At 31.3% G+C, this 23,432-nt stretch overlaps 1 protein-coding gene across 3 annotated transcripts in view; it reads right to left on the bottom strand.

The window, feature by feature from the left end:
- LOC108735813 (scavenger receptor class B member 1) overlaps positions 1 to 22,568 on the bottom strand; it is a 44,423-nt gene extending 21,855 nt beyond the window's left edge. Inside the window, exons 1-4 of one of the 3 annotated variants that reach the window (XM_025975198.1) lie at positions 13,632 to 14,111; positions 5,444 to 5,535; positions 4,541 to 4,701; positions 1,965 to 2,109 (exon numbers count right to left, since the gene is read on the bottom strand). In XM_025975198.1, coding sequence (XP_025830983.1) covers positions 1,965 to 2,109; positions 4,541 to 4,701; positions 5,444 to 5,535; positions 13,632 to 13,743 — 510 coding nt within the window. In that variant the 5' untranslated portion in view covers positions 13,744 to 14,111. Of the gene's footprint in view, positions 1 to 1,964; positions 2,110 to 4,540; positions 4,702 to 5,443; positions 5,536 to 13,631; positions 14,112 to 22,348 lie in introns of those variants that run through there. The other 2 variants (XM_025975199.1, XM_025975200.1) reach the window with 2 other exon arrangements.
- Between the last annotated feature and the right edge of the window lie 864 nt (positions 22,569 to 23,432).

Here is a 23,432-nt window from a genome sequence, read left to right on the forward strand (position 1 = left end):
GGCTTGGCGGTAAGAGATTTGCGGACAATGAAGAAGTAATCGAAGCTGTAAATGGTTATTTTGAGGAGCTTGACGAATCAGTCTATAGAGATGGCATTAATAGACTGGAACACCGCTATGAGAAATGTATCAGCCTTGGAGGAGATTATGTTGAGAAATAAAAAAAAAAATTTTTAAAAACCTTGTTTTTCTTGGTCAGGCCGGAAACTTATCAATCCACCCTCGTATGAGAATAATTATTTTCTCACTTAAAATTCATCTGCCTATATGCCAAATATAATTACTGTAATGAGCGTATCGTTTTCTTTTTTGTTAGACTCTGGTGCAGGTCAATATAACTGCGCTTCTTATAATAAATATCCATAATTATTATTTCAATTTTTAACGAAACTGGATAAGAATTGTGAAATATAAAATTCGTTATGTGTAACACCAAAATGTGTTGCCATTATACGTTTAGTATTTGGATTTGTTGTGAATATTTTGGGTTTTTTGAGAAGCTTCACCGATCATTGATAAGGATAGATAACAGTAGATCTGTTGACCAATAATATAAATTTACCTACATATGTGTGCTACCTGTAAGGCCTGAATAATGCCACTTTCACTGTTATATAATACATATATAGACGCATTACTTTGCCCATTCTATAAGTCACCGTAAAAAGTAATGTCGTCCATGTCGGAATGTATAGTGCACAATCCACATTGCACTAATATATACAGAGTGATCCGCTTTATTTGAGCTTTAACAGAGTAAAAATGAATTAGAGAGTAAAGGGCCCCGTATTGAACCTTGCGGAACTTCGGCGTGTAGATGTAGCACTTGTTCATGTCGCTAGTGAATCGTTTGCATAAGAAGGTGTTTTTTTTGGGTAAACGTTAGTTTGTAGATTTATTTAGTGTTTGTGTTCAAAATTTTCCTACTAATAAATTTTTATAACTAGGCAAAAAACTTCTAGAACTTATCATATGTGTTATTTTAACTAGTCAAACATAGCACACTTATCATTAAGATGTAGGAAATGGGAAGTACGTTTAAAATGTGATATAATAAAGTATAATAATAATTCAGAAGGTTTATACATATTTTTATGAAAATTGCTGTGTGTATGCTGGCCAAGCCAAGGCCGAAAAACAAATTTATTCTAAATTATTTTTACCTTTTTCTTAAAAAGGAACTGAAAAATGTGTTTCACAGACTTTTTGTTACTTTGTCATTTAATTAGGTTTTTTTTGTAAAGTGCTTGCAATTATTTTTATGGGTTTTAGCAGGTTTAAAACGGTCAATTAATAATAAACCGGATGAAAATTAACTGATTGTACCCATTAACATTTTTCGGCTACACCTACATTAATAACTTTGCAATTAACACGAGTATTATCATAAGTAATGGAAAATAAATTATAAGGAAAAACCTGTCAGTAGTAATCGCAAAAATATGTTACTTGAATATACATAACTGCCATAAAGATATCATAAAAAAATTATACCTCGATTAGAAATTATAATTACAAGCTATAGAATGATGTACATTTTTAAATTGATGATTTAACAAATTAGAAACGTTTATAATGGGGATAGGGGTAAGGAAACACGCGAAAATTTTTGTTTATACGTAATCTACTATATACGCTTGCATAGTTGTGTGGAATATTTTATCTGTTTTAGAAATCTCGCAAATGTATAGCATTAATAGATAACATCACCATTTGATTATCGAAAGTAGAATCCATAAAATCGAACAAAATCATGATAGGGGCCTAACCCATTAATTTCATGCTCCATAAAATAAGTTTCCACCAAGTGGTTTCTTTATTATTTTTATTACGGGTGAGAGAAATTGGATCAAAATAATTCGCAATTTTGATTAGGAAAATTGATTACAATGCAGACGTTTTAGACAGTAATTTAATCCAGTTTTTCTCTTTCTCCGTTTCATCGTTATAAAAATTTAACTTACCAATAACGCGATGTTCGGCAAGACTAAAATATCGTCTTCTCTTCTACCTTCTGAAAGTTCTGGTACCCAAACGAGGGGGTGCTTTGGTATGGCTGATACGGTACCATTGTCGTTGAAAGTGATATTTTCATGGGTCATCAGTTCTCTAAAAGAAAATGCGTTTTCGTTAGGCATGTGTGACAAATGGTTTGTTTTTTTACTACATGCTAATAGGGTGGTCACCAAAAATATATTTGTCTGACAGCTAAAGCACTTGGTCATCTTGCATTGGCCTTTGTTTAAAAAAGGAAAACGATATTGACAAAGGACGGTCGATGATGCTGTGCACAAAATCCAAGATAAAATCTAAATACCAGAAGTTTCTTTCTTTTAAACTTTTCAATTTCATATCTTGTTATTCTACATTGCGTTCGTTGCTTAGCAATATCTCCCAGACGTCCTTGTTGATAATTATACATTACAACTACCCTCTGACCAATACAAATGAACAAAATGAAATTAAAAATTTTGTTGTAAGCCAAAAATTTACGCGAAACATTTAAACCAAAGTTTATTATTTTTTTTATTGCATCATGTGTTTATGCGTGGCTAAATGTGATGAAATTTTTGCCCAATCGATAAATTTTTTGGTGTTATGAAATGGATTATAGATGTCAATCCCACTAGATCGTTTTTTTAGTTTAGTTAACTTCTAATTAGCGTCGCCGGGCCGATTTATGTAACAAAAAACATAAATTCTGCTCGGACGTCGATTGATGTCACTGTCACACCCAGAAGAGTGTGCTTTTCTTCTAAAGATACCAGTTACCCTTGACATACATAGATCGATTGCCATTAGGTATAACAGAAATTAATCAATCCTCTGGATTAAAATAAGTCTGATTGTAACATTAACTTTTTTTTTGTATATTTTACCAAAATGTTATGAAGAAATCTCAAACTTATGCAATCAGATCAAAACTGGCTAACAAATATATTCAAAGTTCATCTGTTTTACCTATCGATGACTAACAGAAAATTTTGTGGAATTTGATTAGTCACAATCAAAAATTGCATATATATGAATTCAATTCTTGCTTAATTCAATTTTGGTCAACAACTGGCTTTTGAGAACTCAACAGTCACTGGCTTGTTTAATTAAAATACTTTCCATGCTCACATTATACGTTGCATAATGTCTAATAAACTTCAATTTGTGTCGGTGCAGTGATTTGTCATTAAAATGATTTGCAAGCCGCTTGGAAGCATGTGTTTTTCATAAAAAAAAGAAATGGTACATATAAGAAACACTTTGATATTAATAGTGGTTTATATATCGAATATTAAATGTGGAAATTCATTTTACATTTAAAATAACTATAAATTATCTCAAGCTAATAAAAAAAAAATTGTTGCTAATGTCACACCCTTGCCGGGAATCGAACCCGGTACCGTTGACTTTACGCTCCAGTGGCCTAGCGGTCAGAGTATTGGTGAATAAAGCTAAAGGTCCCGGGTTGGTTTAAATGGCAAATGGATTTCCACATTTAATATTTCAAAAAAAAAAAATTGGAAAACTGACTACCAATTTCATTTCTCTTAGACAATAGGCAGTAAACCTTTTGTTTATTTGCTACGCAAGTTTATTAAGTATCGAACTGTAATTATTATGTATTTTATTGTTTTGAGGGTTGTTGATTATCTGTCAATTTTTAAATCTTGCAAAATTATGACATTCCTTTTGTTGATCTTGTAATCCTTTTGATTTTTACGTATTAGAATTGCAATCAACTGTTGCGGGAGGACAACGAACATATAAATGTTTATAGTTATTTAGCAATTTACCTCTTTTGTAATAACGAACTTTTGTTTCAATTTATATGCGATATTTGCAACCAGGTGATTAGCACAGGTCTTATAAGTGGGTCTTTAAAATCTGTTCATTCATTCGGGTCACGTATTCTTTTTTATATGGAGCTGTAGTTGCAGCGAAAATAGCACAAACTTATCACCGACATATAAAGTACTTTATTAATATAATCTCCTTGTTATCATTTATTTATGTACTTATATAAGTACGATTATTGGGAGGAGGTTTTCGTAAATTGGATACAGTTATTATAAATGGTTAATTTATTATTAAATTACTTAATTATCGAGTTTGCTACAATAAATTTTTAAACGTTTTTAGATGACTCCGCATTGTAATTAATTACCTAATAATAATTGAGACCTTCAGATATTTTTTTATAATTGTATAACCTTTATTTTGAAAGAGTCATCAATATTAATAAATAATAAGTGGTTATCGTACATCCCTGTTGTTGTAAATCATTAGAATCACTTAATTTTGCTTTGGTATAACAATTTATGCAATTTAAAGTTTTAACAAAAGTGTTAAAAACCTTCTTGAATATTTATAAAAAAAAGTCATAAATCTATCGGTTATCATTGGAGTAAGCATCATATCTCTTCTTCCAAATTTAGAAACAATTTATTATTATTGGTTGGATATAATTACATGGACATATGTACTTACTTTCAGCAAACTTTTTTGTGTGACTACCCTGTATATATAAACGAATGGCGTAACTTACTTGTAAACATAAGGTCCAACTTCTTGGACTTTCAGCTTCTCTTCGCCCCTAAGAAAAGCCTCCCTATTCGTAACGTTGAACAGGAACACCCTCAGGTATAAATCTACCGGCGGTTTCCTCCACATTTCAAAAATTTCACCCCCATCGCTAAACGTACATTTCTAAAAAGATATGCAACTTAGAAACAATCCTAAATCACGTTTCAAAATATTTTACATTCAAAAAACACGATTTCTCGTGCACGAATACCAACTTAAGTTAAGTGCCTTCAATTAAATTTTATTTTATTTTCGTGATATTTGTTGTGTACCGCATTAAGAACGTTGTACCTAAAGTACATCATCAGGTTCTTTACAAAATTTCAAGATGTTTTTCTGTTTACAGCTTTTAATACGATTCTCAGCTGTCGAGCAATAAGCAATAAAAGATTTATGTAGTTGACCAATCGCAGGCAGCTGCAAGTACTTCAATTGCAACTGCTTACGATAAGCGTACTTCTACTTGCAGCGAGAACATTGTTCTTTAATCAATGATTACTCCGTAGTTTCGTATTGGATTGAAAAACTGTAAAGGACTTTTATTCTCGAAATTTTGCAAAGAAAAGGGTAGTATTAGTACTTTTTGTGTAGCAATTATAAATCGTCGCGTATTCATACAGATACATTTACCATAATTTCGAAATTCTTTATAGTTACATGGCAAAGTACATAATTATTTGGTAAATTAGTCTCTATTAGTTTGTTTTAGGTTAGGTATTATATTATTATTATTATTATTGCGATAATATTTAATTAATATCAAGTATACTTCGAGCAAATACGTTTCTTCTAAACTATTATTAGGCCTGAACATTAAAATGGAATGTAAACCCGTGTAATTTTGTTTCATTCTATTGGTACTTACCAGTTTGAAAAGTATATCGTAGGGTTGCACGAATAATACAAAAAATCCCGAGCCAACTGCTATTGCCCCAATAAACGCGATGGTTAAAATGCCTAAAAGAAACGAAAATAACCGATTATACATGTTGTCTTTTTTTTTAATTATTATATCCAAACGACTAAATGATCTTGTTGATGGTGAAGTAAAGACGTATAGCTAATGAATGAAATAAATTGAAATTTTCTGAAATTTATAGACATATTTTATGTACTCGCAGAGATACTTGGACCCCCATTATATCTAATGTTTGTAAATTTGTCTATGATAATAAAATACAAATTGGGATAGACAATGGAAGTGAGTAAATTTCGAAAAGCATTGATGTCATAATGTATTTGATTTTTTATAATCCGAAATGGATAAATATATATCTACAGTAAAGAAAAATTTGTTTTTACATGTGTAATATTTAGTTTAGAAGGGGTAGAATATTTGCTGTAAACTTAACATTATTTTTACTATTTTTTTACGCTAGCCAATTAATTTTTTTTTATGCAGATGTGTAAGTATTAATTAGCGAGAGTATTTACAATTTTTTATTAATTCGATTAATTAACTGTTGTGTTTGTTATAAAAGCTGCTACGAAATATAAACGTTTCTAGATTTAAAAATAGCATTTTTTTGTGAGAAAAGAAGAACAGTCGAGGAATGTTGAGAGAGAAATGACCCTCCACCAGGTGTAACATTCGCTTTTTATAACATTCAGACAATAATACAGTATTGTATATATTATTATTGTTATATCATAGAACTTGAAGTTCACTACTTTGTTGTTTAGCTGTTTTTATTGTAGGTAGTTAAACTAGTGTTAGAGAAAACGCGTAACTAGAGGTCAAGTTCATTACATAGGTAAACGAAACAATTTGTTATTGCAATTGGTCAAAGGCCTTTTTTTTACTGTAACTAACGGGTTATTGATTAATGACATGTACCTAACCGACTTGCTAAATCGTGTTTTATTTTTCGGAATTTATACAGAAACAGGGATCTATATATATAAGTACCAAAATACCGATGGTGTTGTTTCAAATTTGTTACCATCAAATTCTTTGGAAAATTCTAGGAAACATTTTCTTTTACAGTTTTCCAATCCGATGCTTAACTACTGAGTAATTGTTGATTATAATGATTAGACATATTAGCCAATCAGGGCGTATCTTCATTGCTGCAAGTTGAAGTAACAATGGACGATAGCAACTGTTTGCAGCGATTCGCTACTTCTACTTGCAGTAGCGATTGGCTAACCTTTAATTGTCAATAACTTTTTAATTAAGAATTGGATTAGAATTCTGCAAAGGAAAAGTTTTTTCGTAATTTTACGAAGAATCTGATGGTTAAATTTTTTTTAAACACATGACATATTAGAGTAATTGTTAGGGCAATATTTAACCTTTAGTATATTGCTTTGTAATAAATTAACTATTGTAAGTTGTTGAGAAACGCGAATAAAATTTAAAATTCTGCTTGCTGTAGGTCAAGTTCAGTAAAAGTGGTTTGTAATTTGAAACATCTTGTAATATTACGTTGAATTTTCTTTGGGCGTCTAATAATAATAATTTCTTGCGAAAGGCTCTCAAGTTTTGTTATGTAATCAAAAAACGTCTGCGTTTATGGGTGTATATATATATATGGATACGAAGCCTAAAAATTTTTATACAAGTACGTATTATAAAAACGGTACGTGTTACAAGTACCTAAATATAAATTTTGCGAAACTTGCATTATTATTCAAGTATCTTTCGAACGAAAAGAAGTTATAATTGAAAAGTAAACATATTGATATTAAGCACAAGTTTCTTTTTATAAAATTGCAATATTAGTTGCGTTAGTTTCTCTATTTTGCAGCATACAGGGTGCTTGTAATATTCTGTCTTACATTACGTTAATTCGTTCAATTGTTCAGTTGATTTTACGTTTAATACATGCGGTGTATGATTTATTGTAAAATTCGGTGACAAAAAGGTGATAAAGAATTTGCATGGTAAGGCTTGATGTTGTCCGCACGTCTGTGTGTTTGTCACAGTTGATTATGTCAACTGGATACATAATACGATATTGGTTATGTTTTGTAATTGTTGTTGTACTGTACGTGTCATGTTTGAAAGGTCTTGGAGTGATTGAGAAGTTTGAAAGTTGAAAATTGACATGTAGGTTCGGAAAAATTGCCCATGAAAATTATAAGCCAGTATGACCATTTGATTATCATCATCATAAGGTCCTCAGTCCTAAGACTGGTTGGACACGCACCTCCACTTTTTGCTACCCTGAGCTAATTTTTGCATTTCCCTAAAAGTAGAACAACCCACATCAATTATCTAATCTAGATCTACCTCTAACTCTTCCTAACTCCCGTTTCTGCCTCTAATATGTCTCCGACTAGACCTTCATGCCTGAGTCCTACCAATCTATCTCGTCTATTTTTTATTGACTTCCATAGAGTCCTCTGTTCTCCTATTCTTTCTAATATCTCTTCATTTCTAACCTTCTCTATCCACGGTATCCTCATCATTCGCCTATAACACCACATTTCGAAGGCTTCTAACCTTTTCTTTTCCGCCGCACCCACTGTCTATGTTTCGCACCCGTACAGCGCTTTTAAAAACCTTTTTCGAATTTCTAAACTAACCGTTCGCGAGCATAGAACCATTTGATTATAGTAATATTTGTTTGTTAATTGCGCGAAAATCAGGTGGTTGTTCATAAAATTCCATACCCTTGTTAGTCTGGCATATTCAAGGCGGAGGCTTCGCCACATGGACCAAAATTGTCGTATGTCAACTTTTTTATTAATTTTTATATGGAATAATCTTATGATTAATGTAAAAAGCAAACAGTGGATTGTATGTTTCTTAAATATCAGTAACCCGTGTTTTTCCAGTTTTGAGAGAAAAAGGCCCATTTCCCTGAATTTTTTGTAGATAATATGCCATTTGCAGTTCTGAAGTAACAAAGACTATAGACTCTGATTTTTCTTGTTAATAGGTGCCTCCCTACACATTTACCTCCGATGTTTGTGGCTTCTTTTTACCAATTGCTTTTAGGAAATTGTAACAACGTATTTGATACGGTACAAACTCCAACTCATCATAAGTTTTTGCTTTGTTATTGGCCGTTCGCTTCTTTTTTGTTGTGCCGATTTTAATTGCAATTACAATCAGGTTGTTGTCAATTTGATCGGAAGATTCCACACTATGGAATCTTGGCGTTGATGGTACATTTCAAAAGCACCATCTTGCTAGGTTGATCACCTTGAGAACTTTTGCAAAAGATTCCTTGGATTTCCAAGTAGGAGACGAAGCCATTGGCTGATTGCAGAAGTGGTTTCTTGCCCTTGCAACATAATTATGCTAAAAGCCAACGATAAAAAATGACCACCGCGCGAACCATCGTGCGGGGGACCCCTCGTGGGATTTTTAAGTGCGACACACATTAAAACCCATTAAGTTTGTGTATCTTTTTTAAATAGCCCATTCAAAATATTTTTTTCTTTTAGGAAGTTAAGTTTTCGAAATTCTTTAATCGGTATGGTGACTTGTGTAATCTGCCATGTTTTGGGCTAAATACCGTTAATCCGTTCATGTTAGCTTATCTAATAGGTATACATAATGTAACTGTTTTCTATGCTTTTTGCCATAAATTGTTTGCTTTGAGTTTGGAAATTCGCTATCGTTTTAATGGAGAGATTAGGTGTTGCTAAATCTTTAGATTTAGTTTGCCTATTACTTAGCATTAGCTTTAGCGGTTTTAAAAAACGATTCAGATTTTGATGAAATTGTTACCTCATTTAAGCATCACTACGATTTGTTAATCCTAAAAAAAAACTGGCGATTTCTTATAGATTGTAATTTAACTTGAAGTTATTATAAATTTGTACCTAACCTAACCTTACACCGCATTGCATGACCTACCACAGTGTTACCTGACCTAACATCCCCGTATGTAAGCTAACAACAAGTAGTTTTTTTTTACGTAAAAAGCACTTTTTGAATGTTTATAATTACAGAAACAGAATTAATTAGCGCGGATTTTTAGATGTCTTGTTTTCGTTTCTTTTTTGGCATTTAATGAAATCGTTTGTTTGTATTGATGGTCAGTTGTTTTTCCCTTTTCCGTAACTCCGTAAAACTGTTCGCAAAAAAAAATCGGACTTGTTTGGAGGTAAACCAGGTACCTAAATAAAATTGTTTCGACCGTATAATAACGAGTGCAACTTCTGTTATGGTTTTATATATGATGACCAAGGACGAGGAGTTATTTATTTATTAAGGAAATGTGCTGGACATCGACAATAATTTAAAACAACGCAATCGAGTTTTGTAGACTCGTTATACTAGTTATAAGATAAACTATGCTTTTGGCTGCTTCTGTTTGTGCTAATTAAATATTTTTTTACGCATAATTTATTTAATTATAAATAGACAATAAAACACTAACGTAGGTGCCATCCTACCTTTTTTTATCCTTTCAATCAATCACTTTATAGAGTAAAGATTAAAACAAATTTAAACTTGTGCGTTAATATTAGCAGACTTGTTATGTTGAGGACAGTTTTGTTTATTGAAAGCTTCGTACAACAATTGTTTAATTTTTTCCAATGATAAGCACACCTTATGGGACACACTGTATTCAAATTTGTAGTAGGCTGTTGCCTTCTCCTTCTCTTTTTCTTTTCCGCATTCGAACTTCCGGGACAAGGCAAAAATCCTTCGAATTTTTGAGTTGTATTAAACCGATCGACAGCCTGCACTTTAAAATTTTTTTTGGTTTATTGTTAATGTACTTAATTTCTGAAATTAATTTTTTCTTGACGATTATTATTTTCAGTTTTACCTTGACCGGTTCCTTTATTTTTAGTGGGTTCTGAATCGTATAATTACTATTAACATCGATCAAAAAATAATTACTAAAAGAGACCTGCCATCTCAATTTGATAGAATTGTTATGTTTCCTTTAGTTATTCGAGTCGACGCGGCATTGAAAGTTTAAAAATTGTACATAATTATCCCCCTAAGTGGTTCTCCTTTTCAATACTTATAAAACAAAAATGTTGATTCATTATGATACTTTCTACTATGACTACAAAGAAATCCTTTAAAAAATATCATAATTGCTGTAAAATCTAAAAATAGTCGCTGCATCCGCACCAGTAACTAAATGTAATAACTTCGGTCGTGTTGTCTTTTCTTCTGTTAATAAGACACACAAATTGTAGCGTATACGTGTAGGTTGTGTCTCGTATTTGAGTTCGTGTTTCTTCTGTACTTTGTTCTAGTACGTGTCAACTGTAACAAAATTGTTTTTGCAATTCGTTCGTCGATTCATCGATTGAGCAATCTGCGAAATATTTTCGGCCATCTGTGTCAACGAACGACCTCTTAGTAACTCTAGAGAGTCATGTACACATCGGTGGGGTTACAATTATATGTATTTGGCAATTAATTAGATTTTAATTTGCCCAGTTATTTTTCTTACTGTAATGTACGCTCGCTTGATTTATAATTAGCAAGTGCGTTGTTGTCAATTGAATACAAATCCTCGGATTATACAGAGCTACGAAGAACTTGTCTACCTTCGTCCACGTGTGGTCTATGTTACGTATAATAATAATTTAATTGAAATAATTTACAATAATAATCTAGAGAAAGCATGAATCATTTGGAGGTATTTTTTAGGTAAAATTGCGATAATCGAAACATAATTTGGTTTTATTTTCTGCGATAGCTACTAATGGATTTTGAATGTAAATATTGGAGGCGTGTGTTGTTGTTTTTAAATATATCGATGGAAATTTTCAATCATTAAACTAACGGGTTTTAACGACGCCAAGAACCAGAAATGCACGCTAAACTAGTTGTAATTTTTTACATCTGTGTTTTGGTAAGATGTTAACAAAAAAAAAACTAAATGAAATGTTCCAATCGTTAAGGTCAAGTCTATAAAAGTTATTGGTGGAAATTCTGGAAGTTTTTGGACAAGTTTCCAGTTTTTATTACAGTCTAATTAAGAATTAATTGTTCAGGTGATAACTTGTATGTCCGCATCCTGAATGAATTGTAACAAACAATACAAACTTTAACTTGTACCTATTCACAACCAGATAAAAAAATTAAATTAGTTTAAAAGTTAATTGATTGTTGTTGTAAAGCAATTTATTGTAGTCTATAAATCATCAAACGTTTGATAATAAATTTAGGAGACAACAGCGGAAAATTTTGCGTTTATTTTTAACAGTTCGAAGATTTTAAGATGCAAATCATCTTTATAAGTAATGACATCAATTTTCATCGATATATGAATTCGCTTAAATTGGATGCTAGCGGAATTTTTCTGTTTAAGTAACTAAAAAATAGTTACTTATTATAATGCAAGGTCGTTATTAAAAAATGTAGTGTTCAAAGACTCCAATTAACCGTTTGGGCATAAAATCGAAAATGATACTAGACGCGTTCGTATGACGCAAACATTGCATTTATGACAATAATCAATACCTTTGTGCAACTAGTAATTAATTACGAGTTAAATTGTGCAAAATAATTATTTTCTTTAAATTGCCCGAAACAATTATCATCTTCGTTGTCGTCAAATAATCGTTATGAAATTATTATGTGCTTGTAATCAAGAGATGCCTTTAGTGATAAAGGTCACCTAGAAGCTTGTGCCAATTACTGGTCAAATATCCCATTTTGAAAGCCCTTATTGTTAATTTCAGTCGCATAACTTCGCAAATTGAGCTTTCACTAATATAATTAATTGTAATTTAGTGGATGGTGATTGTCCTGTCAGCACTGATTTGATTTCCCGATACATAGTTCGCCGATAGGCGTTGCCAACTAAATTTCTTTTCATTATTATATTATAAATTAAATGAAAATCACTTTTTCTCTACGACGGCTCTAAACTCCCTGAGTCTAGGGACATTTCTCCAGGTCTGAAAATGTTAGCCAAAAATCCCTAAATGTTCTGTCGTGGATTGTATTCGACATATCTGTCCGGCAAGGTGATGAATATGTATGACAGCATTTTATTGTATATAGGCTATTATTACTGTACAATGGCTAGCGCAGCCCTACGTGAACGGGTTCCATAAACGGTTAAAATTATTGCTTACAGTGTCTTTGTCATTGTTGTTAATCTATGATTTAATTTTTCTTACACATACGGAAGAAATTTACGATTTGCATTAACCAAAGGACGAATGCAACGGTTGTATTTATCATGTTGTTCGATATACATGTAGGTATAAAAAAAAAATGTGGCATTGTTGAGGAAGTCGTAAAATACGTGCGAAACAGTAGGCGTTTTACAAATTTTAACAATAATGTGACAATTTTGTGCATTTTTCTTTACAAATATGAAGAATTATTTTCATTTTGTTGATCATTAGTCAGCTATGACATACAGACAGACGGACTGACACTGAAATAAGATTTTAAGTTCTTGAACTCATGAATGAAATTGATAATTCGTATAAAATATTTTTGATGTGTAAAATCCTCTTTGTGTAGCAGTAAAAAGTTCCAATTTGACTTTTAAATATTGGCGATCCTAAATCGGGAATATTTGTCGATAAATGACATCATGCATGACGGTGCTTTTTATCGCATTACGTTTTTATTAGAATGGCAAATAATTTTTTTTTTTCGTTTCGGTATTTAACAAAATTATTAAAATCTTCTAATACTAATGGTGCTCTTCAATTTACGATCAGAGCAAATATAGTAGTAAATGTATATTATCCCGGTTTAATTAGTTACACTGTTTACTTACTCAATATTTAAAATTAATTGCGTTAAAAGGAATTACATAGATTTTTCGAAACTGAGAATTATGCTTAGTCATTAAATAAAAATTTTAACTACACAAGTTTTAATAGTTAGGTATTTTATGCAAATAATGCTTGTGTTAGTAGTTGATTAAGGTAAAATGTCACGTTTTGTAATAAATAATAGTATAATTCAACTGAAAGTTAATGATAATGTGCATGGTATGAATGGTGTTAAGAAATTTTGCAATTAAGGGTTAATTTAATAAACAACTTCATAACCAATTAATATTTCAATTAAAATTTAGTTACAGAAAAATAATAACAATATTAATTAAAGAAGCTTTTGAACGTGAATTTTTGTAGAAAATATCTCTCTATCTTACTTTTACAGTTTGCTTCTTGTTCTCGTCGTCCTCTTTCAGGACACTCTCTTGTGTTAACAGCCGAGTAAGTTCTCCTAAGGAATTTTTGCCAAATTCCACCAAATCCTTTCATTTTTAATAGTTCACAAAAAAGTTCTTGAAAAGTCACTCTCAAATCACAATAATATTCGCACTTCCAATCAAATTATCCCGAAGGATTTTTATACAGGTAGATTTATTTATATATATCGCACCCGATATTATCAAACAGCAGAACACGTCAATAAATAAATGAAACTATTAGTTAATCGTTTGTTACTTTTACAATTTCCTTTGTGGTACTTTGTAAGAACGTTTTTCTTTTTTATTTCTTTTTGTTGTTAACTAAGTTTGCCGATGTTTTAAGGATAACAATTTGATCGAAACAACTGAGGTGTACATTGTATATATAGTTTCAAACATGTGCTACGATGCTTTCACCGGACCAATGGGAGACCTAGAGCGAAACCTGTTGACCACCTCCGCCGCAAAAAGCTCATTTTATAATTTACCGATGCTTATAAACAAATTGCATTACGACGATTCTACTTGAATTCGACGCGATATTATTATTATCAATAATAGTAACAATAATAGGTACCTATGTATCGTATAAACTGCCTCTTGTTTGTTATTAATGTTAATGTTTAATAGAAACGAGAAAGAGAAAGAACGGATTTTAAGGTAGAGGTTTCGCGCTTGACGCACCGTTGATGTCTCCGCCGGTTTTAACGTAATTACTGGATTAAAAACTGCAAATCCTTTGCTATTTGTTTGCGTGAGTGTTTTTAGTAGTTATTGTAAGTTTGTTACCCTAAAACAGACCCTGTAGCTCTTGCATTCTTGTAGAAAATTATCTAAGTATACTGTCATATTCATGTTAGTGTTTTCATGCTTATTTGTCTTACGTAAATAACTGCTAATACAAACATGTGTATCCAAAAAGGGTCATTTTGGTAAAATGGTCCATTAAAATGGTCAATAATAAACTAATGTACTTAGGTACTCACCTGGCATATTCTCGGTACGGTTCACATTGATAATATTGTGTGTAAGGCCTATTAACAACTTATGGGAAAATAAACTTTAATGTAATAGGTTGTGACGTAGATTCTTTTCACATTAATCGAAATTGATCGTTAATGAAATTATCATTTTTATAATGCATTAAGCGCTTGCAGGTTCATCGGCGATTCTGTAAAAACCCGTAGGAAAATTTCGGGGACCGCTCTTAATGAAGCGGATATAACAAGTATCAATACGTCGATGGTCAGTTCGGACCCGACTGATCTTTTTTTTTTTGTCTTTCAGGAAACTTGCGGCTGTTACATTCAGATTCGAACAGTGTCTATTTCTTCTTTAATAACAATAATAATTTAATCAATTAATACTGGTTCACCTTCCCCGTTCAAAATAGTTTCGTTAATAGGTTTATTATATGTAGATGTTGTGACTGATGGAGATTTGTATGTGTTTAGCTATTTCTTTTGTTAGTGTAGTAACGGGTACGCTATGTTTTTAGGTTCTTAATCAACCTAACCTAACCTAACCTTATTTCTGCCAGTGGCAGAGCATGAGTTTTGAACATTTTCAGTAAAATTATAACGAATGCATATAATTGATAAAATTTTTATACAACAGAACAATTTTTTTTCGGGTTAGATCCTGATCCCAAAGAAAAATTCTTAATTCTTATCGTACAAAACAACTGACTATGTTTACTGCAAATTTTGGTGACATATTAAATACAAAAGACGTCGAGATCCTTGGCTGTCAATACATGTCAAAATGCGCACTATTGATTCTTTTCATCTGTTTTAAGTTGAAGTATTTGTAAAGCTATCTAATAGTGAAGACGTAGGCCGCGGAATCTCTCGAATTCTGCAGTAGTTCTGTCAGTTTCACAATTTTTTTGTTTGTTACAAACTCGTGATTTGTTTAATAACGTAAACCAACGCGTTCGCTATTAATTAGTAACAAAATAAAAGACGTGAATATTTAATATTGAAAACGTGATTTTACGGTAGACCTTTGACTGATTTTTTTTTAATTTATTTATTGATTCATTTTATTCGTATATTCGACGACTGCGGGAATTTTGCTTCAAACTGTCGGAAATATCAGAGCAATGTCCAGCACCTCCGTCACAAGTCAGAGTTACAAACATATTATAATGTATTTTCAATTTTGGAGACTGATTATGCAATAATTTTTATTTAAATTGTTATTTATTGAAAATTGGCTTTGCCGTTCGATAGATACTAGTAATAATAATAATAGTTAGCAAATCAGTAGTTGTCTGCATACTGATAACCTTTCCAATATTTAATTTGCTTCGTACTTAGTTTAGGGTCGGGAGTGGGGGGGGGGGACTAGAAGAAGACACACTAATCGATATTATTATTTCGAAATTTCCGATATGAAAGTTTATTTTTGTTCTAATATCTGAAACTCAATGTTATTTCGTAATCATTCTCAAGAAATATTTTATTTGTAATTTTGGCGCCTTTAAGACAATGCATGTTTATTCAATTATTATTTATTTTGACATAGATAACACAAAATTGTAGCGGTATTGACCGAAAAATAATAGAAATAAAACAAAAATGTTGGGAGATGTCAATGTAACTATTTGTGAACAGTTAATGAATGTACTTCTACCCCTCTTAACTTCTGTTTCTGCTTCTAATACGCCTCTGTTTCTTATTGAAGGGCAGTATTTGTTGTAACGTTTACTATATTAGCTGAATTCCCTTTTCGATTATATTATGAATGTTCTATGAATAGAATAATAAACAACTTGTTGTTTGTAACCACGATGTTGTTAAATAATAATTATTATATCTGTATAATGATTTTGAAGAAGAAATTACACGTTCTTAATTGCACGTATTGCGGAAATGGAACGTAGGGCTTTAAAAAAAATTGACCATTTATTAATTACTGTTTACAGGTACCTAATACCAAGTCCTTGATGTGTCGTTTTTGCTCAAATGCAAATTGGAATTATTTTTTATAGTATAAGTCGTGTCGTGTCGGAACCGCTTCTTTAATATTTATCAAAAACTTACAACTATTTTGATTTTATAATATGAAAGAACTTAAGTAATAAAATCGCAAAGTGTTGGTTTTCATATGCAAAATAATTTCGACTTTGAAGCTTTTTATGCTTGACCCGTGTATAAAATATTACGTAGTAGCAATTTTTGGTTTTGATAAGATCTTGATGATTTTAGGATTTTGACATTTCGATAAAATTAATGGAAATTTTGGTATCGTTGTTAATTATGCAGTGCCATTATATAATCAGTGGGCGTTAATTAATGACATCGTTACAAGGTCAACAGTCCAAAGCTCCCAAAACTCTCCAGTCATTATCTCTTTTGCATTTTCCGAAAGGTATGGGACACTCCAAATCCCAGAAAACTAAAATTCTGTCTACTGTCTATGTTTCAGTGTAAATTCCTCCTACTTAGATAGACGATTTTTATTGCCATACATAGATTTCACACCATATGCATGCACCTAAACTTGATGAAATTATTCCATCCCTAAGGCTGGAACATTAGTTTAAATTTGTAAGGTAAACATGCTGTAGTACTGAAGTCGGTTATTATACGCGTAGAAAATGAAAAATGAAAATTTACCTAAATATTAAAGCGATATTTATAATTTATCCCACTATCCCGTTGCCTCGTAAACGAAAATAATAAAAATTACAATTTGAACCCGAACTTGTAAAAATAGAACCCCAGCAGAAATAAATTTATTTTAGTTGATATTACAAATTTAATTGTAATAATTAAGAAACTTGAAATTATTTTTAAAAAACATGTCCAAATAGAGATTATTGCAAGTCATCTAATAAATTCTACTGTTTCTACGGCAAATTCAGTTATTTACAATCGAAAATTGTAATTTTTGCATTGTCATATTGTTTTCTCCATGTACGTATGCGAGAATAGGTATTCAAATTATCGCCTTCTGCCTAAGTCTCTACCACTTATACTCATTATATGCATACATATACACCAGGATTAGAACTGTTTTAACTGTATAATTAACATACCAATATTTTTGATTTATTTTCATTTCGAAAATGGCGTCATGCTTTGTAAATTAATAACGTATCAAGTTAAAGTTTAAAAAAAAAAAATCAAAACCAGTTTTTGTTTGAATTGCGTAACAATTTTGTTTTGAAAAAAATTATGGTTATTCATCGCTGTTGCAGAAGCCTTATCAGAAAGAGATGCGCATGTTTTGCAGCCGCATTATTTCCTAATAACAAATTAAATTGCATTTATGCTAGTTTGAAATACTTAATGTAGCTAATTTTGTTTAATTGAACTTGTAAATTTTATTCGAAGAAATTTCTTATTTATGTATATATAGTACCTAGACGAAGTTTCCAGAAACTGAGATGTTTGTCGATGTTACTGATAGAAATTCTGAAGGTACACTTATTATTCACGTTTGTTGTGCATTTGTCGCCTCTGGTGATAGGACTTTAAGGAATTAGTTGACTATTATTATTATTAAACTATCGAATAAAGGATTAATCAAACGAATGCTTCTACTTTAGGTTAATGTCGTTTAAATGGATTTTTTTTATCATCAATAATCATAATTCTTCTCTTAATTTTAATGTCAAAATTTGCTTTAAGGATAGTGCATATTACGCCTTGTGAAATTTTGCAAAAGCTGCATACAATTATAATTTAAGCTGTAATTTTTACTAATTGTTAGCTTTATATAGGGTGATGAATTAAGATTAAATTTGAATTAAAGTTGTTGTTAATATACAACAGGGAATTTGCAGGAGTCTTGAATTTTTAGATGAAGAAATTAGGGAAATTTTTTAAAATTAGCATCATCATCATCAAAAGGTCGTCAGTCCTAAGACTGGCTCGACACGTACCTCCGCTCTTACCTATCCTGAGCTCCTAATCTTCGCTTTTCCTTAAAACTAGAACAACCCATATCCTTAACTATTTACGAACAGTAATTTAATCTAGGTCTACCTCTACCCCTCTTAATCTCCGTTTCTGCCTCTAATATGTCTCTTACTAGACGTTCATGCTTGAGAAGGTGTCCTACCAACCTATCTCGCCTATTCTTATTGACTTCCATAGAGTCCTCTGTTTTCCTATTCTTTATAATACCTCTTCATTTCTAACCTTCTCTATCCACGATATCCTCATCATACGCCTGTAACACCAAATTTTGAACGCTTCTAACCTTTTCTTTTCCGTAGCGCCCATTGTCCATGTTTTGCACCCGTACAGCACCGCTCTCCAAACATACACCTTTAACAATATTTTTCAAATTTCTAAATTAACCGTTCGCGACTATAGAAGTGACTTCTTTTTATTAAAGGTGACTCGACCCTGCGCTATCCTCTGCTTTATATCCCTACTACTCCTTCCGTCCTGACTTATCTGACTTCCTAGATACCCAAAATCACTTCACTTTTTCTAATCTATCGTCTCCTATCTTTATATTCGCTCTTTCCCTACTTTATCTTCCCTTGCATACCAGTATTTTTGTTTTACTTTTATTTATATTCATACAGTGCTACTGTTTTGTCAATACCGCTTCTATTTTATCTAGAGCTATCTCTAACTCCTCCTTGCTGGATGCTAATACTGCTATATCATCTACAAATCTAAGGATACTAATCTTCTGCCCCTGTATATCTATCCCTACAGTTGTACTGTCTTTAATGATGTTGATCGCGTCTTCGATGAACATTTATTAACTATTATTTAGTAACGCAAACGGCGCGGCGTTTGACATTCGTAATTGCAAATTAATAAAGTTAGTAATTATTATCTTGGCTAATAATAATTGACGGAAAATTAGATAAGTATGTACGTTATAGAAGACGCCCGGTTATAAGGACATTGGTTTCGTGTCTTGTTGTCGACCGAATACTTTGTTAATCGCACCTATTACGTAGATGTGGAGTTATTAAATAGCATAAATTAATTAATTTTGACTTAAAGATCTATTTTCTGACGCTGATGCAATTATGCCGAGATGTGTTATTAAAAGAGCAATTATTGTTTCGGGCTATACAAAAAAATGTTTTGTTGTTAAGGTTTCCTAACGTCAAAACGTGTTGTTTTCTCGCATTTACCATTTAAATTTTTTTTAATTCGCTTATTTATACTTAATTTCCAATTGTATTAAACCGTGTATCAAAGTGTAGAATGTTAATAGAACAAAATTCTACAAGCTGACTTTGTGTAGGTACAATGTATTTAGATGAAAATTAAACTTAATTGGTCACTGTGATGTAATAAGTCATGTTATTTTCTCGTTGGTTCGAAAAATTCTTCTGTTCAGCAATTATTATTGATTTGTTGACCTTAGTATTGACCTTCGTTATAAGTTCTATCAACATTGTTACAATGTAGGTTAGTTAATGTGATTGTTGTTTTGGGAAATTTTGTTAAATTTTATTAGTAACTGCAACGATTTCTAATTGTTTTCTAATAAATGCAATTATTACAATCAATAAACAATTAAAAATGTAGCGTAGGTCACCCCCCCCCTGACAAGTTCGTATTTGTGTATTTCTTTAAAAGTGTCAACGAAATCGAGTTTACTTTCGAATATTTCGTTTTTTATTAAATATCATAATACTTTTTGTCCATTTTATTTGGAAAATTCCAAATTATTTTTTATTTGAATCATATTTTTACCCCCCGTGTGAATCTGGGGATAGTAGAATAGCCTTATAGTAAGTTCTTGGTATCCCGAGATAAAAATGTTCAGTCTCTCGGAGTCTCTGAAAGCAAGACTCGAGTCTCCGTCTCTCATCGAGCTTCTGGTGTCGCCGATACTGTCAGAGACTCGAGTCGCTCATAGAGAGATCCTTATTTCGTATCCATTCTCTGAACGAGAGACTCGAATCTCTGAATTAACAATTTTATCGTTCGAGTCTTTCATACAGAGACTGTGAGAGATCCATAAAAACACCTAGGTAATAACTGAGAGACTGTGAAAGACTGTGAGAGACGCTGAAAGACCCTGAAAGACTTTGAGACACTGGAGAGAGACTGAAAGTTTTTGCCTGAGGATGTCGTAAAAGACAGGGGGCCAAATTTAGGTATAGAACAGCTGGGCCGAGTATATCAGGGAAGGATCTTTGTATGGACTTTTTGGGCTGCAGCCCGGGGCCTTGTGTATATAAAGGGCCCCTGACTCCAATTAAAGACAATCGGTAATATTAAATATTAATGTGAAAATTCATTTTCAATTTTTTACCCACTATGAACTACCTTAGGTTAATGATGGAAAATTGGGGTAGTTTATAATGGGTAAAAAATTTAAATGAATTTTCACAATAATAAATAATTGATGTTAATCACTATTAAAATGTCAAAGTGTTTAATATATGTAGTACTGATAATATTGTCCTATTTTTTTCCTATCATTAAAGAAAACACTTTTTTGACAAAATGGTAATTAGTTTGATTAATTATGTAATTATTAACCCAAATAGGGTTAGCCTCTGTTGTTTGATAAAAATTGTTATGATACTAGTTTGAAGTACAATAAGCTTTTTTATTTTCGATATTCAATTGCTTCAGTACGAAGACTCACTGACGTCAATGAAACGTTAAACGAAACGAAAAAAGTCCAGGTATACTTAGTTTTCAATACCGCTGAATAATGATGATAATCCTTCAATGACAAAGCGGGTCCCCTTTATTACCTGGTCAATGCTTTTCTTGTTTTTTCTTTCTTATAAGTCAAAGTTTTGATTAATTAGAGTTATAGGTAAACAGACGTCTACAATTGACAGCTATTTAATTTCACTAGCATTTTCTGTTTTAACCTTCTTAGACAAAGGACATCCTGGACATTCCAGAATGTAGAGAGCACTTTTTTATTGTCATTTTGTTTTTTTTTTGGTTCCATTGACGTATAGATTAGGTTTGTATACGAAATAAAGACACTTGAAAATTCAAATTGTGTAGGGTCATCAACAGCATAGGGTGGTGTCCGAACAGTAGTCGAAAAGTCCTTTTTTATTATCCTAACATTTCCCTCAAACTTGAACAAACGATATGTCTATTTCTCTGCCCCTATCTATTCCCGTTTCTGCTTTCGATATGTCTATAACTAAGCCTTCAGAGTGGTTACAAATTATTATGTTTTCTATAATTTTTATTTTTGTTTTGATAATATTTTTTTTACATTTATGAAGAATAAGAAAGTAATAACGACATTAAAAGATAAAACGTATAGATATATATTTTCACAAAAGTGGTAATTATCTTTGCGAGAAACTAAAAAAATCAAAAATTTACTATTTAATAGTTATAATTATAATAAATTCGTTGCAGGTAAATGTTTTTAAAAATTTTAGAAATTTTTGAATTATCACAATTAAATTCCCTGATGTTCACTGAAATTCATACTTCCCCGATACTTATACGGTAATTCCCTGATAATTCCTGGCTGTGGTCAACCTGTCCTTCCTTTAATGATATTTTTCGAATTTCATAGCTAGAGATGTGTAAATTTTTGGTTTTGGGGTTTTTTACGTAAGTAAAATGTCATTTTTCTCTATTTTGATTATAATTTGGGAAAAAAAAATTATATTCAAACCTACTACGTATACGCCCATCGGAACCAAAACAAAAAAATCTTACGATTAACATTAATTAATTAATTAATTGACTTACAATAGACTATCTTCCAGCTAAAAATCCAATCCCCCAAAATCTTGAGAACTGTTTTACTGTTATTTAATGTCTTGATGATAATCGACGAAAAAAACATTTTTTATTATTTGATTTTCACTTGTATTTTGCACAAATTCAACAAATAATAATCATTTGTAGTATAATAATTATCGCCACTATTTATGTGATAACTATATTTGTTCACGATTTGGACGAAACTGAATCTATTTGTACGTCTTTCTTGCACAAAGATATTGCATACGGTACACATATAATAAGAAGTCAATGAAAGTGTTATCAGTCATTGTATTGATAGCTTATTATATGTATTAAGAACATTTTTCAAGTGATAAACGTTATTTATCGTATTTACCAGGGGGGCGTCAAGTAAAAAGGAAGGAGCATGAAAAAAAGCATGTAATTGTTATGTTATTTGGATTTTTTATACAAATATGTACATATAATAAGTATGAACTCATTATTATTATGTTTCTTTATAAATCATGAGATCGAAATCTAATTTTTATTATCATTTCTATTGGAAACTGAAAAAAGTATTAAGAAAATAAAACACTTGGTATTTTTGTCCTACAAATGTTTATTTAGAACTGACAATTGTTTCGGCTGTTATGCCTTTATCAAAGTGAATTAAAAATAAATAAAATACCAAGTGTTTTATTTTCTTAATATTAAGTATGTTCCACCAAGAGCCAAGCCAGAAATCAATTTCGTTATGTAGAATTATTTGGAATCCAACATAACATAAAAAAACCTAACTTGAAAAAGCTCCCCCCTTCTTATCTGGAGGGAAACGCTGATGTGGTTTTGTAATCAATAAAAAACCTTTCAGCCTTATAAGTCCTGATTTTTGAATTTAATGCTCGATGGCATTATTATAATAAATATTCAATTTTGACATACAGACAGACAGATGGATGACAATGTCTTACCATTAGATAAGCTTTACAGTACAATACCTACCACATTTTTTTTTATGAAATTGTAGATAATATTTCTTTTATTATTAATATTTCATTTTTTTGAGGTAACATGTACAAATAATTTATTCGATAAAATTAACCAA

The sequence above is a fragment of the Agrilus planipennis genome, unplaced genomic scaffold (assembly GCF_000699045.2).
Source record: "Agrilus planipennis isolate EAB-ADULT unplaced genomic scaffold, Apla_2.0 scaffold69, whole genome shotgun sequence".
Taxonomy (NCBI): domain Eukaryota; kingdom Metazoa; phylum Arthropoda; class Insecta; order Coleoptera; family Buprestidae; genus Agrilus; species Agrilus planipennis.